Raw genomic sequence first — 16,957 nt, 5'->3', positions numbered from 1 at the left:
TGCTTAATGCAGAATATTTTAGCAAATCGATAAAGCCTACCACTAACCCTGCAGTTTATATATCCTAAGGAAAAAAGAACCGACAATGGAATACAATTCAAAGTTCAATTAACTGAAAAGCACTAAAGAAGGAACTAAATGCAGACTGTATTGAAAAAAGTCATCTCATGTTAAAACTGCAGCATCAAAATCAAAAGTTTTAAAATCATGGAGTGATTATAACATATGTTTTGTGCCAAAAAGGCAGCAAAACTTTTTCATCACAAGAAAAATAGATGATGATGAGACAGAAACAAGACAGAAGGCAATGACAATCCAGAGAAGACCCAAAGAGCACCACTAGGAGTGGACAAGGGAGGCAAAAGACATTCAGACCTAATCAGCACATATATACCAATTTAGACAAATTATGTAGTTCAAGAACCCAATTACATCAGTGGATTTCCAACATGTACTTCAAAAAAATCTCGATAATTGAGCTAAGCTGACTTTCTCACCAACACCACCTCTTTCCAGCTGAAGCAGACCAGCAAATCCTAGTCAAACAGGAGAAGAAGTTTATATCATGCACTCCCACTTTAGATCAAAATCGAAATTTCCACTCAGACTTGGCCGATTTCCTGTCTATACCATGCAACAGTTACAAAGCCAATATAATGCAGTTCTCTCCTGGTCCCAAGAGGTTGGTAGTACAAGGAAACGATCAGAAATGGGCTAACTAAAAGAAGTCATAGCTAATAGCCAGACAGCATATTTTCTTGAGACATGCCCGGAGTATCAGAGTCCAGTAATCCTCATGATTAGATTTCAAATGGATGATATTGTAAACCCAGTGACCACAATTAAAGATCATCATTGTCAATGGTATCTTTCAAACTCATTACAGTTGTATCTATATCCAGAATTCTAATTATCACGTATTTTCTGCCATGCCTCGACTGCATTTCAGTAATCTATACAAAAATGGTCCCCAACTTGTCCTATGAAATAAAACTGTTCTGCAGATAGAGCAACATCAGTGATAGTAACAATAATAAACTTGATACTGAATAGTAAGGCATCTTGTATTCTTAAAAAAAATAATAATAATAAAAGGCTTCTTCTCTCTGGCTATACCCACCACTTTAGTGACATTATGGAACCAAAGGCTTGATCAACTAGAATCATATGACATCTGCACTCATCTGCACTATTTGGCAGCTTCATTTTTCATCTTTGTCCTTCAAACAGCATAACATCCACTAAAACCTTGATTACTTTGACCAGCAAATCATTCTTGGATACTCAAGTCTCTCCTTTCAAACATCAATGCCTTGGCTGTCATCCAAATTTGCCCTCACAAAATCATCGTGGAGTCATTTCATCCAGCACAAACAGTCAACACACCATCCAAACCAAGGCTCCGCCGTACCTCCCGAAGGCAAGCCCCTAATCATGAAAAATATGCACTGCTGGCAGCACAGATCCCACATATAAACTAGCTTCATGCCAATGAAGCACAATATCATGGACAATTAGGATCCTAATTAGTTGAGAAGTTCAAGGACACCAACCACCAACCATCAACCATGCAGCAGCTGATACTAATCCACAAATCATCAAGCTAATGAACTGCACATGAGCTGCTTTTTTTACAACAATACAAAAGAAAATCTTGAGTTCTTGACAGTTGAATCTGTAATGAGAGTTGTTAATCAAACTCAGATTCCCCATCAAGAAGACAAGGATCAAGGGTGTCATGACTAGGCAACTTCATCTCCAAGGCCAACTCTTGCAGCATGCTGTATATCTGGTCATACTCCGGGTGCTTTTGGTCTCTAGACATGAACCTGTGTGTTGTATCCCCAACATCAATCCAACTTGACCCAGGCTCCTTACTCAAGCCCCTTTCTCTCATCTCTTTCCTCACCCTATCAACATTGTCCCAATGCCCCTCAGCGGCATATACATTTGAGAGCAGAACATGATAACCTGCAAGTCCATGTTCTTTTCCAATCTCAAAAAGCTTTTCAGAGACCAACTTTCCCAGTTCAAACTTGGCATGAACTTTACAAGCTGCAAGTAATGATCCCCAGATTCCCACAAAGTTTCCATCATTACCCAATCTTTGAATAAACTCATATGCCTCCTCCACCCTCCCAGCTCTACCCAACAAGTCCACAACACAGCAATAATGCTCTGGTGTAGCCACAACCCCAAACTCCTTCATTGATTCATAAACAGAAAGACCCTCATCCACCAGCCCAGAATAACTACATGCTGAAATCACTGCTACAAAGGTGACAGTATCAGGCCTTCTTCCTGATTCTTTCATTGACTGGAAAAGAGATAGGGCTCTGTCACCAAGCCCATGTTGACCATAGCCCGATAACATTGTGGTGTAAGTAACAGTGTTCTTTGCTTTCATGCCATCAAATACTCTTTCTGCAGATAAAATCTCACCACTCTTGGAATACATATCCACCAGAGCAGTACCAACAAAAACATTAGAATCTAGGTAGTGTCGGATGGCAAATCCATGGATCTGCTTGCCAGATTGAATTCCTCCAACAGGGTTGCAAGCAGGGAGGATGGAGGATAGAGTCACCGAATTGGGCACCTGGTTTTCTTCAAGCATTTTTTGAAACACTGAAATAGCTTCTTCAGTCTGTCCACTTTGTGTATACCCTGCAATCATCGCATTCCATGTGACCTGATCTCGCTTCTCTACTAGAACACCGTCAAACAGCTGACTTGCAGTGTCGACAGAACCAGACTTTGCATACATGTCAATCAGATAGCTCTCCAACCCTTCACACTGGATCCCGTGCTTAATGAGATACCCATGTGTTTCTTTCCCAATCCTGAGACTTCCCAGATTGGATGCTGCAGAAAGCAAAGCCATCACTGTCACAGAATCCACAGAAAACCCCTCTCTCTGCATCTCATAGACCAGCAGCAGACCCTCAAAGTTCAAATCATTCTGCACAAAAGCAGAGACCATGGTGTTCCATGAGACAAGATCTCTCTCAGGCATCTGATGGAAAAGTGCAAATGCAATTTGAACACAACCGCACCTCGAGTACATAACAATAAGTGCATTGCAAAGAATCAAAGGCAGTGCCATCGAATACTCTTTAACCAGAAAAGCATGGACCTGCTGCCCCAACCTAACATCCCGTAACTGTGAAACGGCCACTAGGGAGGACAAGAATGTCACAACATCAGCATCTACCACATCTGACTCCAAAATCTCGATGAAAAGGGCAACAGCTTCATCGAACCGATCATTCTGAACGTACCCACCAATCATGGTATTCCACACTTTGGTGTTCTTAAACTCAGCTTGATCAAATAGTTTCCTAGCAGACTGCACATCCAAGAGCTCCGAATACATAAATATCGCTGAACTCAAAACAAACTGATCACTAACATACTCACTTCCATGCTTAACCAGAAAACCATACAACATGTCAGCGCACCTCCCACCCCCCACACTGACAACCGCCGGGAACACATTGACAAAACTGACTGGCGTCGGCCGAATTCCCACCTCAATCATGCTTTTGAACTGCGCCAGTGCCTCAGCCGGCCGCCACGACCTGACATACCATCCTATCAGCGTGTTCCACGAGACCACATTTCTCTTCGGCATTCTGTCGAACAGCAACCGGACAGCATCGGCACGCACACATTCCAGGTCGACAGCAGAGGCGTACATGTTGAGGAGGGAGTTGTTGAGAATGCGGTTCCTGGGCGGTACCGGGGAGCGGCGGAGGAGGTGGCAGTGGATGGACTTGCCGAGGGCGAGCTGGCAGGTGTCAGCGCAGGCCTTGAGGGCGGAGGAGTAGGTGTAGTGGTCGGACCGAGGGGCGCCGCCACCAGCGGCGGAAGAGGAGTTCATGAGGGAGTATAAGCAGAGAGCGTCGGCGGGGAGGGAGTTGGAGACGTAGCCGATAAGGAGCGTGTTCCATATGAGGGTTGGGGCGGGGCGGGGGAGGGCGTCGAAGAGGCGGCGGGCGGCGGCGAGGCGGCCCTCCTTGCAGAGCTGGCTCAGCCGGGACCGGAGAGTTGTGCGTTTGGGTTCGGGGTTTGGGTTCGATGTGTGATCGGGGTTTTGGGGGACGGAGAGAAGGAGAGGGGTTGAGGGAGTGGGGATCGGCGAAGGAGAGGGGAAGGAGAGGTGGAGAAGAGGGAGTGGGGATGACATGGATTGGAGTTTCTGTTTCCCATTTCTTTCTCTCTTTTTTTCTCTCCTTTGTTCTTTATTCGGATCAGGTGTGCTGTGGGTGGTCAAATTATCTTCAAGAGAATATAGATTGGGGTGGTGGAGGAGTCAGGAACAAAAATCATGCGGGGCGGGCATTATAAAATATCATATGCGGCAGGTTTCGTATCGTGTCATTTTTTTTTAATATTTATTTTAAAAAATAAATTAAAAAATTAAAAAAAAAAATTATCTCTTATAATTAAAATATTTTTTTCTTTCCTTATTGTGAATACATAACAATACATAATATATGATGATATGATATATAAATAATAAATATATAATTAGATGGTACATACTGCAAGATTTTTTTGATACACATTCAGCAATAGCTTAATACACACCTACAGCTAAATTGATTCATAGTTTATCAAACTTAATATTCATCAATACATAATATATGACTAGTTGATATACATCTAACAAAATATTCATCCAACATCTCAATACACATCTCTAGATCAAGCGATATAATTTTTAAAACATAACATCATTAGTATACTACACTTGAGCAAATAATACACACTAGATGGCTTATTGATGTATACTATAAGCTTTTTAAATACACATCTAGCAATGACAATACACATCTCGAGGTTCTTTCTCCTCTTCCAAATCCCTCTTCTTTTTAAGACCTTTGTATCTAAAAATTCACGAAAACTGTATATTAGTTTACCTAGAAGTGTGTATTAGAACGTCGGATGAATATTTTACTAGATATGTATCAACTGACTTTATACTGTGTATCAGTGAATATTAAGTTCGATAAATATATATCAATTTATCTATAAGTGTGTATTAGATTATTGCCGAGTGTATATCAAAAAAGCATACAATATGTATCAACAAGCCATCTAATATATATTATTTACCCATGTACTGTGTTTTAAAAATTATGTATCGCTTTATCTAAAGGTATATATTAAAATGTTGAATGAATATTTTACTAAGTATGTATCCACTAGTCATATCAAAGAATTCTATATCGATCCAAACCAGCCGATATATTCCGTACTGTATCAGACTAGTGGAGAACCGATAAGGTTCGGCCAACGAAACTAGTATATCAGAGGAGGGAGAGGGAAAGAGAGAAAAAGTGAGAAAGAAAGAGAGGAGGAGAGGGATGGAAAGTCCTGGCTGTCGGAGGCCAGGGGTGGCCTGCTGCAGCTATCGGAGGGCTTTCATGGTTCGATTATCGTCCGATAAGACTTTTACAAGAACGAGAAAGAGAGAGAAAGAGCTCAGAGTGGAGAGCGATGTACTGAGAATGCACAGCCGACGGAAAGGCCGTCAGTGTTTGTCGAGTAACCGCTGTGGCCATCGGACGGCGAAAACCAAGCGGACGAAGCCATGGTTGCGGGACAGGGGCGACAGTCCCTGTTCATCATCTTTTTTAAAAATGAAGATGAATAGTAAAGCCGACAATCGGTTTGCCAGTTTCACTTTGAAAATTATTTTTTTCTAAAAAGCCAAAACAGTGAATTCGACAATCGATTTGCCAACTTTACTTAAGTGATGCCTGCAAACTGATTGCAGGCTTCAAATATTTCAAACTTTTTTAAAAATAATAACCATGAAATAAGGATATCGTCCTTATTTTACACCTGCGGTACCGCACCACTGAGTGCACTGTCCGATGGCCACGACGACCAGTCAGAGGCAGTCCGATGGTGACTCTGACAAGTTCTCCTCCCTCCTTTTCTTTCTTCCCCCTCTCTATTTCTCTCTCTCTCTCTTTTTCTTCTCCTTGTTCGCTTTCTTTGCCTTCGTCGGTTCGCACCGGTTCGGTATAGCATGGGACCGTATCGTATCATGCCATTGATTGACCAAAATGGCTATCAATACCAATACAGCAAACTTTGAGTCATATACTTTGTATTGATGAAATTAAGTTTGGTAAACTATGTATCAATTTAGCTATAGATATATATTGGATCATTACTAAGTGTGTATTAAAAAAGCTTACAATATGTATCACTTAGCTATATATTTAGTATGTATCATATGGTTATATAGTATATATTGCTACATACTGAAAATAAGGAAGAAAGAGAATACCTTAATCTCGAACTAATAACTCCGTTAGTAGAAATTTTTTTTGATTTTTAGATTTATTCTTTAAGATTATTATTAAGAGAGATATGGTACATTATAACGACCATCTTATATGATATTTTATAGTGCCCATCCCATATGATTTTTGTTCCAGGAGCCAGCCAGTGGAGGGGAGTTATCCCAAACAAAAATCATATGGGGCGGGCACTATAAAATATCATATAGGACGAGCTTAATATATTATATTTCTCCTAATACTAATCTTAAAGAATAAGTCTAGGACTCTTTCTATTGACAGAGTTATTTCTCATTTTCAGCACATAGCCATACATACTATATGACCATATAATATATACTAAATATATAACCAAGTGATACATGCTGTAAGCTTTTTTAATATATACCCTGCAACAATTTTATATACATTTATAGCTTAATTGATACATAGTTTATCAAACTTAGTATCTACCAATGCACAGTATATAAATAATTGATACACATCTAGCAAAATATTTATTCAACATCTTAATACATACTTCTAGATAAAATAATATATAGTTTTCAAAATATAGCATTCATCAATATACAATATATGAGCAAATGATATACACTAGATGGCTTATTGATATATGCTATAAACTTTTTTGATACAAACCCTACAACGACACAATACATACCTCAAGGCTCTTTCTCCTCTTGTAAATCTTTTTTCTCATCTAGGATCTTCACATCTAAAAGTTTATAAAAACTATGCATCATTTTACCTCGAGATATGTATTGAGATGTCAGATAAATATTTTGCTATATATATATATATCAACTGACTATATACTGTGTACTAGTGAATACTAAGTTCGGTAATCTATATATCAATTTATCTGTAGGTGCGTATTGGATCATTGCTAGATATGTATCAAAAAAGCTTATAATATATATCAATAAGCTATCTAGTGTGTATCATTTATTCTTATATTGTGTACTGATGAATGCTATGTTTTAAAAACTGTATATTATTTTATCTAAAGATATATATTAAGACGTTGGATGAAAATTTTGCTCCATATATATCAACTAGTTATATATTCTGTATTGATAAAACTAAGTTTGATAAACTATATATCAATGTAACTATATGTGTGCATTGGATTGCTGCTAGATATGTATTAAAAAAGCTTACAATATATACCACATGGCTATATATTTAGTATATATCATATGGTCATATAGTATGTATCACTATGTATTGAAAATAAGGAAGAAAGAGAATACCTTAATTAGAGGATTAATAACTTCACCGATAAAATTTTTTTTAACTTTTAAATTTATTTTATAAAATTAATATTAAAAAAAATATGATGCACTATGAAGGCCGCTTTATGTGATATTTTTATAGTGCCCGCCCCATATGATTTTTGTTCGAGTTACGCCGGGGTCTGTTGGTTTATGTGGGGCATGCACCGGGCATGAGTCAACAAAATAGTCTTGTATCCCAAAAACGATCAGCTAAAAAATATATTTATCCTTATTTTTATAAAAAATAGATCATTTTTATTTTATCTATTTTTATTTCTTGAATAAACAGTTTGATGGAACTTTATTGCATTACTAACGAGTGACCCACGATGAGCGGCAGGCTTTAATCAAATAATCATAAAAATTGCCTAATAAAATGCAATAATAATAAAATTAACTTGTTATTTTTTCCCCTGAAATATAAAAAAGAGTATAAGGGATAAGGGATAGAGCTAGCGCACATAAAGAGATGGTTGAATATAGGATCAAGATGGTCAATAGGGTTCAAAGAATCGACCTGAGGATACCAATGGCAAGCGAGACAAAACAAATCTAAGAAAGAAGTACATGAGTAATGGGAAGCCCGCTGGACAAAGAAGGCTGAGTCTAAGAGAGTGATGGATAAATTGGATTTTCAAATCTAAAATTTGAACTTTTTGATCTAGAATTTATCATTTTTTGAAAGAATTGAAGAAAAGGAAAAGAAAATGACTTTCTATTTAAGAGAAGTTATTTCTTTCTATTGAAGTTCAATTTGTCTCCTCAGTTTCTCTTGTATTCACTTTCCTCAATCCAAATAGCATGTTAGCTGGATGCTTTATTGAGATTGGCTGACCCTGGATGAGTTTGGCAAACATTAGCTGATATTGGATCCAATTAACTATTAGTATAAATTTTTTGTTAGATAAGCGTTGATATTGGCCTGAAAAAAGTCATCCTCTCTTATCTCATTTCAGTTATCAACAAAATTTGAATTATTAATGAAACGTTGTCACCTGTAACCCAAAAAAAAAAAAAAAAAAGAAATGTTGTCACCATTTTGCTTAATATATTAGTCAAAAGATAATCCACAACTAATATTTTAGAAGTTGGAGGAAAGTGGAAACAGGGCTTATCATCTACAAGTAGAGCCAGCCAGATGCAATTCAAATTGCAAGTGTAGACCAATCCACTTGTTTGAATTCTTACAAGTCAAATTGCACAATAAGTTGAACTGCTAGTTGAGCTGCAATTTGGGATAAATCTCCTTCACCACCTCATCGATCGTTGCATCTCCATGCTGCCTGCCACCCACTCGTCTTCATCAAGTTCCTCTGCAGTAACCTTACCTTCAGACCATCCTCATCCATGTACTGCTCTCCCCCCTCACCTTCAGACCATCCTCATCCATGTACTGCTCTCCCCCCTTATGGCTCACCTTGTCTGCCTCTACGCCACCATGCATTGCCTCTGACCACCACTCACTCCCTTGCCACCCACAGCCTTTTTTTTTTTGGAGGGGGGGGGGGGTGTTGAACTGCCACCCATGGCTTTGATGCCGATTGTTTAAATTCTAAGCGCCGTCATCTCCATGATATCAAGTGTTCTAACCTAGGATCCACTTTCAAAGTGTTCAATGGAATATCTCTCACACCTCTCCTTCCCTGAACTCTTCTCCAAATACATAAAATGAGCTTCCTTGTAAGTCAAATTCTACAACTTAAATTGCAATGCAACTTAAATTTCAGCGCACTTTCAACTGCAAAGCTCCAAAGAACTCCAAAGTGAAAAAGAATCCTTCAGAAGTTGAGCAGTTTTTGGATTGTAGTCAAGTGAAACAAATTCACAGATAGTAATGCAACAAATAAAATGGAATATTAACAATGGGGATTTTTTGTTAAGAATCCTCTCTTTCCATCATATATATATATATATATATATATATGTGTGTGTGTGTGTGTGTGTGTGTGTGTGTATGTATACATCTGCAACTGAAGAGATTAAGAATCCTCCCCTTCCATCAAAAAATTGGGATTAAGAATAATACAAACATAAAATTCTGCAGGGAATCGCATCATCTGCAAGCAGTAGAAATTTATCTTCCCAGGTTGCAGTTTGAGAAGAAATCAGTAGCCTGAGCATAAATAATATAGAGAAAGTTCTAAAAGATATTAATTAAATTCCCCTGCTTCAAATAATCAAAAAATCTCATGGTCGCTCTTTACATCTGCAATCCTTTTAAGTGGCCATTCATAAATTTAAAATCGAAGGATTACATGAGGAAAGGCCATGGGGTCCCAAATCCACAAATTGCAATCTCTAATACCACAGCACAACCCAATGCTTCGGTTTCCTGAAGGAGGCAGAAATTCCTTCAGTCCGATGATGCATGGAGCAAAGTGTTCAGTGCAGGACATCTCACAATCACAAATCTGCTTCAACCAACCTTCTCTGTGTTTGATGTGTCCGATCTGCAGACATCCCCACGACAAAGTGGACAGACCCTACAGCAAAAACAAAACGAATCTTTGCATGTGAGCAAATATGTTTGCATGTGAAAGTCCTTACGTTTGGGGATGAAAAAAGGAAAAATCAAATAGCATGTGCAGGAGATATTTCTTAATCCTTCTTGTGCAAGCATAAAGATCATGAAGAACTTATAACATAACAGGATTTCTCGACTTCATAATTCAGTCACAAACCTAACTAGGCAAAATAATTGTGATTATAATTGCACAGCAGATTAACCTTTATATTCAATGGAATCAACCACAAAAATATATGAATGTATAAAGTACTGTCAAGCTGTTGATCAGGACCCAACATATAAATACACAGCACAATTCAAACAGCCAGAAGCCAGCTACTTGGCAACTTAGAAGATACAGCGGTTTATAGAGATGAAAACAAGCAGACAATATATTGTGGATCAAAGTTCAAAGCATGTAGAAGAAGATGCCTGAGCTTTTCTCTTAAATTGATAAAGTTGAGTTACTTTGAAACTTCTCATAAATCATAAATGATTTAGAATATGTGTTTGAGATATGCAGATGAAAAATACTTTTGCATTTATCTAATTTACCATGGTTGAAAAAAGAAATGGACTTAAAAAAGAAAATATTAAATCTATTAAAGAGCGGTTAAACTAAAGGATGAAGAAATCTAACAAGGTTCAACAAGCACTAAAAGGAATGGTTACATAATAATCTGTATCAACAGAGATAGAACAAAAATTGTTGAAAGGGATCATATTAAGGAATTACCAAAAAAAAAAAAAAACACAATGACGAGTTTTTTTTTTGAATTATAAATAATGAATTGTCTAATTCTATTTAAAAGGGTTGTGACATTAATCCTCCAACAGTGGCAGGAGAAATAAGGAAAACAATAAATAGTAGACCCAGAAGCAGGATGAACAGTGGATCAGATTAAAAGATACCTATGAATCTCTTTCAACCACTTATCTATACATGTTCGGTGAAATTCATGATTGCAAGGCAGTATTCGCATGCAATCTCCTTCTTCATACTCCACAAGGCAAATATAACATCTGTCAACCAAATGAAACCCAAGATAATGCCTACTAAATTTAAAGATACAAATACAGAAAATCTAACAATAATAATAAAGAGTGAAAAGACTTCTAAGCTGTAAGAAAAGGTATCTAAAATAATCATATATCAACAAAGGAAAAGGTCTACTGAAAGGATAAAACCAACCATTAAAAGAAAATGCAAGTCATGTGCACTAGCAAATGGTACAGGATGGAAAATTAGCTTGTTAACTGCATTTTCTATTCTTGAAAAAAAAAAAAAAAACTTATAGTTTTTTTTTTTTTAGGTGTATAATCATAGAACCTTCTCATCTTATCACTTAAACCAATTTAAGCCTGATTCAGATATTGTGTTCTAAAAGCAGGAGTCAATGCTTTAACACCGGTCCATTTGGTCATTGTGGGACCGCTTTTAGGGGCATCACTGATTTAGATTTCAAACCTGATGTAAATATAAAGCAAATTGTAGATATAATTCTCCAAAAGTAAAAGGAAGTGAAGTCAAGAAGGTGAAATGAAGGCAAAAAAGAGGACATTCAGAAAGGTTAAGAAAGGGAGGAGAAAAAAGAACACCACTAGCCCAAATGAATGAGAAGAAAATATCAATTTTGATGATGCTGGTTAACTAAGCTGGCCAGCAAGGAAACTTTCTTTGGGTATGGATGCCACCTAACCTTCTTCTAGATGTATACTGGCCACCTTTGGATGCAAACTGGCTGCATTCCATCCCAAGGAAGGTATATAGCATTCTCAACAATCGGAAACTTGCATTCTCTCTGGCCAGCAGAATCATCATGTTCTCTCTTTTCAAATCTTCAATAGCAAGTCCTTATCAGCACAAGAGTCACAAATAATGATAATCTTAGAAACATGTTTCAATTTATGAAGCCAGGCACTAACAGTGAAGAGAGGAGAAATCATGGGTAGAATGTTCTTGAAAGCGTTTGGCTAATCATATCCCATGCTATTGGGATATGATTAAAAGATGAGGTTGGCATTCCACTAATAATGACATATTAGTGCCACTAAGAGCTTAGGAAAATTGAAGCTCACATACATGGGTGACAATATGTGGGCCCTAACAACTAACCCTCCCTACCAATAAATTAATTTCTCATCTTCGGTGTTCATAAATAGACTCTATATACTGAAACGACAAAGGAAAACCTAGAAAAAGGATTCAAAACAGCAAGTTATGCTCATAGAATGACTTCTAAAAAACCAGACAGCCCATGCTATGGATCTGGATGGAGAATCATGGACACACCAAGTCAGTTATTAATCTGCATTAATCATTAAGAAACTGAGTGGGATAACTACAGCCAGGGGCATCATAGGAAACATATTGTATCAGGTGATATGTACGCTAAAGATTAATTAACTGATACAATATTTAAAACTCATTGTCCAGTAGCATCATCTAGAATTTTGAATACAACTAATACAGCAATCTCATGTTAAATCAAATTATAAGATCTCATTCATTTATACAAAATGATTTAACAATATTGAGAAGATGCTATGTTTAAAAGATGAGTCTTGCCTTTAACATAATTTTAGAAATGATGATGAAATGCCAGCAAGGGTTTAGGTTCTAAAATTTTGATTTATATGAAATAATAGTACTATTTAATTATGTCAGTCTAGTGTGTCCTCCTCACAATTTCCAATGATCATGTCTCCCATAGTTTCCATACAATGCATCTCAATGATATCATAGCGGTGTTAGCTACCTGCAAAATTTTATAAGTTATTTATTAAATAGCAAACTCGCATTCGTCACCACACACACACAAACACAATTTTTGACTGCATAGTTACATGCAATTTTCTTAAGTATACAGGTAAGTTTGTGCAAGCATTTCTAAAAAATTTACATATCCGGTTTAAAAGATAAAAAAAATATAATGATAAATTGATAAATGTGAAATCATAATAACTGTCAAATGTATGAAAACTTAGATTTTAGTTATGATGTTATTGACCAAATGAATTCCATCAATACAACAGCAAATGTTAAATCATAGCCTTCTAACTCAGCACAGGAAAATAACAACTTGAGAGGGAAAAGAATCTAAGCTTCAAGGCAAACAAGTACTTACTGTGCAGCCTCATCATTTTGGTGTTGATGTGGTTTCATGTATATTTTTATTGGCATACATTCTACAACTTCCTTTGGAGCAGGAACAGATCCAATTGAGGAAAAAGATGGGCGAGATGAGAGAACTACAGACTGCTGATGAATTTCATCCAACACCTAGGTAAAATGGCAAAAGGAATAAATTTACTTTGACCAAGCAGTAAAGCACAACAAGGAAACATGATACAAGTTCTCCATAAACATTTCATCATACCTCAAAAAGTGCTTCTGCTAACATAACAATTCTAGATATGCTAGCCCTAGCACTTGTGTCATCATCAGGATTAGCAGCTCGATTGTTTGTTCTGCATGTGCAGTGACCTGTTCGATGCTGACCAGATAATATACATGATCTATCATGACCCGATAAATTCTCAAATCTGCTACCCAATCGCTGGAGGGCCCGGACCTGCTAAAAGAAGTAATTCTTCATGAATGTTACATATACAAGAAAGTAGAAGGCAAATCCATTTAACTTTACCTGAGATCTTATTCTCCTTCTTCTTTCAAGGAATGCTGACCTATGCTCCAGTAAATCACGATTATTGGTTTCTCTTGGCTGTGCAGTTTCCGATGCATGATCAGCATTCACGTCTATAGTGCCAGTGCTTCGATAGGGGTGACGACTAGCTGAATCTTGCAGCATGTCATTGTTCCTGTTGGAAGAAGATTGTGCTCTTCTTGTACCACCCAAGAGTCGTCTCCTGTTAACCTGCCCTGTAGAACCAACAAACCTATCCTCTAGAAGAACAGGACCAAATAATCCCTCAGAGAGGGAAGTCCTTCGAAGAACTCTATCACGAAGCCGTCCAACGCTGAGTGTTCGGCTAAATCGCACACTGCCTTCTAAAGGTTCCTGTGGGCCAAGCCGTCTACTAGAATATCTTAATTCAGTATTTTCAGAGTCTAGTCGATTCCTACGAGAATATCGACTATTTGTAGCCTCAACCCTTTCATCATTTGTGACCGCATCTTGGGGACAATTATTGTCCACAACAGTACTCTCATGGGTATCATTTATATTATTTAGAGAACTATCAACATCAATTATAGCATCATCGCATGCATCATTGTTTGGAATGGAGAGATCAGCTGAGAAGAGAGAGTGGGCCCTTGATGACCCCAAACTGACAGCTCTATTTAACCTAAAACTAATTCCATCTGAGATAAAACCAAAACGAGAGCGTGACCTGCCTGCAGGGTTTGATGATCGGCTAATAGCAGCTGTTGTACCAGAGTTATTGCCGGCAACTGAATCAATTTGCAGTTCCCCATCTTGATCTTCTCCACTTTGTTCACCATCAGAAGAAGTTAATGAAGGCATTTTACTAGGTCCAGAAATTTGAAGCTTCCTGCAGCCTTCATGATTTCTTCCAGAGGCTTTTCTCTTTGTTTCGTCTACACAAATATTGTCTTTAGATCTTCCACTTTCTTCTTTCTTCTGAAAATAAAATCAGAATCCAAACTATGTCAATTCTCGAAGCTCTTAAAACTTAGCACTCCTATAAGAATCCAGAAATTAGGATGCGATACCAACATGATCAAATATCCAGAATGACAGTAACATGTGCAGAAATTGTTGGCAAGACATAAGATCAATAAGCAAACCAATCCAGTTGAATTTACATGGAATATATCTTTTAGTGAGGTTTCCTACGTTGACACAATCCACAACTCAATTCACTTACAAAGAAAAATGCATCTAAGAAAAGATAAATAGAATGAACGAACAACTCTACGTCTTTCTAAGGAAAATAAAATGAAAAACCAGTATCCTCATAGCCAGAGCCTGTGTGAAGCCCAATTCTTGGTTACTCAAATGTTCCCCCGAAACCCAATGTCAATGTGCCATCTAGTCGGAGTAAATCATGCAAATTAATGGAGGGGGAAAAAAAACACAATCCCTTGCAAACTCAGGCTACCATATTTCAATAATTAAGTTTTTTCAACGATAGTGGTTTCTAATTTTGAATCGGAGACTCAAAAAGCTCACAGCTTTCTTTATGGGAGTATACGAAACATCATGAATATCATCCATTAGAAGAAAACCACTTTTTTAATCAACCCAAGGACCACAACTTTCCTAACCCAAGAAGATCCCGCAAATGCAAATTGCTGTAAAACTATGCAAGCTTTCTTCCAATTTTCTTCTATATCAGTGAACTCATGATGACAAGATCCAGCATTTCAAAACAGAATCAGAAACCGAAACCATCGATTTGAAGCTCAAAGATCGCAACTTTCTTAAAATGGGAAGCTTATCATCCCCTCAAACTGTCATAAAACTAAACAAATCTGCCAGCTTTATTCAGTCAGTTAATGACAACAACATCCAACATTTCGAAAACCAAATCAGAATGAGAACAAAATCTTCAAAAAATTGAAAAACGTAGATAAAAACAACTCACCCGGTCATCCCAAAGAGTGGATGAGAGGCCAAAGCAAGAAGAGTTGAAAACCCTAATCCCTCTGGATCTTGCCTTCCGTCCTCCACCGGCTGCCGTTGCATCCTTGCTGCTCCCGGATCCCATCTCGTCCCACTACGATCGCAATCCAACCTAATGCCGTCGCAATCCGGCGAAACCCAGCCCGAATTCCATCTCCCCCCAGCCCCCAATTGCGAACCCTAGAATGATTTAGAGAGAGAGAAGGCAAAGAAGAAGAAACCCGAGCTCGATCTATTATTCTTTATTCTATTTTTAATATTTTTCTTTCTCTTCTTCGCCGAGTTCTAGGGCAAAGCATGAGCGCGATATGATCACCGGAGGTGGGTTTAGGTTTTAAATCTAAATCTCCCACATGATGAGAGAGAGAAGGAGACGCATCGATGGACGACGAATGCCAAATTAAGTGCCACCCCTGGAGATTCTCAAGTACATGCCGTCCTGTTATCTCTCCATTCCCCAAGCGGTCTGAACTTGTGGGGGAAATATCTCGGGGTGGTTAAGCAATAGCATAGCTTTTCGTTTTAAAAATCTGGAGCAGCGAAGAAAGAGACAGGGATCCTTTGCAGCGGCGATACGTCGGGTTCCCCCAAGTGGTATCCTGATTGATTGGATGATGATCCGCTGTTTGATAACGATACAGATATGTGAAGTGAATCAAATGGAAGCCTGCCACGTGGGCGCTTTTGGGTAAATTTAAATTTTTTAGCAAGGGTGTTCCGTGACGGCTGTTACAATGAAACAACGGCCATTATAACGGTCTTGGGACGTCCGCCATATTGTGTCGCGGACTTTCAAAATAAACTACTGTTCTTCTCCGCGCAATGATGACCGTTGCAAGTAAATTATCGTTTAAAAAAATAGATTAGATAAAAATAATACATAATATTCAATATATAAAAATAAAATAAAACATAAAGAAAAAATAGAGGACCGGAGGTGTATAAACTTGTTAAAAAAGAGATAATAACTTTGTCAGGGAGAAGTTCGTCGGTATGGAGGGAAAGCAACTAGGGTGTCACAAAAATTCTTTAAAATTTACATGGTTGCGCGCATGTTTTGAAACTATAGATATTGATAGTCAATATATAACAAAATTTTTTATTTATAACTATATATCAAATGATATTTTATTTATAGATAATTTTAACTTAAATACTCTTTTAATATAATATAAAACTTGTTGGTGCAGAATTTCATCGACGTCGGAGAAGTTGGAATCGAGGGGATCGCGGCCGCCGCCG

At 37.7% G+C, this 16,957-nt stretch overlaps 2 protein-coding genes across 3 annotated transcripts; both read right to left on the bottom strand.

Annotated features, from left to right (window-relative positions):
• Positions 1–368: 368 nt before the first annotated feature.
• LOC105060832 (pentatricopeptide repeat-containing protein At3g22150, chloroplastic) lies at positions 369–4,308 on the bottom strand. The gene has a single exon (XM_010944681.4). It carries the CDS (start codon positions 4,187–4,189, stop codon positions 1,691–1,693), a length of 2,499 nt encoding a protein of 832 aa, XP_010942983.1. The 5' UTR covers positions 4,190–4,308; the 3' UTR covers positions 369–1,690.
• Positions 4,309–9,726: 5,418 nt separating this feature from the next.
• Positions 9,727–16,206, bottom strand: LOC105060831 (uncharacterized). Of its 2 annotated transcripts, none has more exons than XM_073256907.1 (6): positions 15,678–16,206; positions 13,751–14,710; positions 13,484–13,681; positions 13,232–13,386; positions 11,016–11,126; positions 9,727–10,080 (listed from the first exon to the last, which is right to left on the bottom strand). In XM_073256907.1, the coding sequence occupies exons 1-6, from the start codon at positions 15,798–15,800 to the stop codon at positions 10,014–10,016; spliced, it is 1,614 nt and encodes a 537-aa protein (XP_073113008.1). In that variant the 5' UTR covers positions 15,801–16,206; the 3' UTR covers positions 9,727–10,013. The 2 variants fall into 2 exon arrangements, with proteins under 2 accessions (XP_073113008.1, XP_010942981.1); XM_010944679.4 differs by having other exon boundaries at positions 13,484–13,678; positions 15,678–16,205.
• Positions 16,207–16,957: the final 751 nt, after the last annotated feature.

Source organism: Elaeis guineensis, chromosome 4 (genome assembly GCF_000442705.2).
Source record: "Elaeis guineensis isolate ETL-2024a chromosome 4, EG11, whole genome shotgun sequence".
Taxonomy (NCBI): Eukaryota; Viridiplantae; Streptophyta; class Magnoliopsida; order Arecales; family Arecaceae; genus Elaeis; species Elaeis guineensis.
The sequence above is the reverse complement of the archived record's forward strand: the minus strand, read 5'-3'. Positions and strand labels throughout refer to the sequence as shown.